Genomic DNA, 1,289 nt, shown 5'->3' with positions numbered 1-1,289 from the left:
CCTCGCTGGGGGAAATGGTGGAATATGAGGGGCTGCCCAGTCTCCTGTCTGTCCAACCTCCCATCCTTCCACTGGCACAACCCAAATCACCATCTCCATCTCCCTTCCTGGGGGCTAACCCCCCCCCCCCCAGCCACACCCCCCCCTTCTTCACCCCCCCCTAACCAGCCCCAAATATGTCCGCCTGCCCCATGAGTTCCCACTGCCAGGGACCACCTCACCAGTCCCTATCCCCATCCTTTTAGCTACATCCCAAATGCCCATCCTTTCCCAGCTCCTGCTTCAACTGGGCTGGAAACCTCCCACTCCAGTGATAGGGACAGACAAGTGGATAACGCCCACGCCCCTGCGCCCACGCACCTGTAAGTGGGGATCTTTTCTGCCAAGCCGAAGTCACCCACTACAGCCGTGTAGCCATCAGCCTCACAGCGCACCAGGCAGTTCTGGGGGCACAAGAGGACGTCTGTCACACCAACTGCACCAGCCCTGACTCACAGGGCACTGCTCCCAGGATGCCCCGGCAGCCTCCTGACCCCGGCCGGCCACGCCTGGGGCAGTAACATGGGTATGAGACAACGAGGGCAATGCAGTGCCTTGGAGCATCCCATACCTTGGACGTGAGGTCACGGTGGAAGATGCCCTTGGAGTGCAGGTAGCGTAGGCCACGGGCAATGTCGAGGGCCAGCTTGACACGCATGGACCAGGAGAGGGGCACAGGGCTGTCCAGCAGCTGCTCCAGGTTCCCACCATTGATGTACTGATGGGAAGAGCCGGACAATTGCATCGCTGCATCTCCCCTCCCATAGTGCTGGATGCCCATCTCTCATCCTAATGCATCTTCCAAGCACCCCACAGCACAGCCTCCCAGTAGACCTTGTGCTTTTTATGTACCACAGGCTGAGAATGTGTCCCCCTGGGCACCACTGTCCCTTCCCCAGGCTTGCAGGAACCCTGAGACCCATGGCTGTTGCTGCACTCTTACCTCTGTCAGCGCGTGCAGCTGTCCCTGGTGCACACACACCCCCATGAACCTGTGAAACAGAGAGGACCTGAGGGTGGCCGCAGCCTGCACCGAAGGCAGGGAACCTGAGAGCCCAGTTTCTGGTGCAGCCCCCAGCTGCCCTGCACACAGAGATGGGGTGGAGGGACGGTGAGGATGGGATGGGGTGCCCCTTGGCCTGGATGCAGATGTGGCCAAGGAACCCTAGGGCACCCAAACCTCCAGGCTAGGGAAAAGGAGTGCAACGGGGCTGGCAACAGGAGAGCAGGTCCTACCTGAGGATGTTGGG

General features: G+C 60.7%; 1 protein-coding gene across 1 annotated transcript in view; it reads right to left on the bottom strand.

Moving 5' to 3' along the window:
* The window catches only part of TESK1 (testis-specific kinase 1), a gene marked incomplete at both ends in the record, with an annotated part of 2,739 nt that overhangs the window by 1,282 nt on the left and 168 nt on the right, over positions 1-1,289 (bottom strand). Inside the window, 4 exons of the mRNA XM_009084710.1 lie at position 1; positions 343-443; positions 611-757; positions 983-1,073. The exon at position 1 is cut by the window's left edge and continues 81 nt beyond it. Of these exons, the coding sequence (XP_009082958.1) occupies position 1; positions 343-443; positions 611-757; positions 983-1,073 (340 nt within the window). The remainder of the gene's footprint in view (positions 2-342; positions 444-610; positions 758-982; positions 1,074-1,289) is intronic.

The sequence above is a fragment of the Acanthisitta chloris genome, unplaced genomic scaffold, assembly GCF_000695815.1.
Source record: "Acanthisitta chloris isolate BGI_N310 unplaced genomic scaffold, ASM69581v1 scaffold4341, whole genome shotgun sequence".
Classification (NCBI taxonomy): Eukaryota; Metazoa; Chordata; class Aves; order Passeriformes; family Acanthisittidae; genus Acanthisitta; species Acanthisitta chloris.
This window is presented reverse-complemented; position numbering and strand designations above follow the sequence as displayed.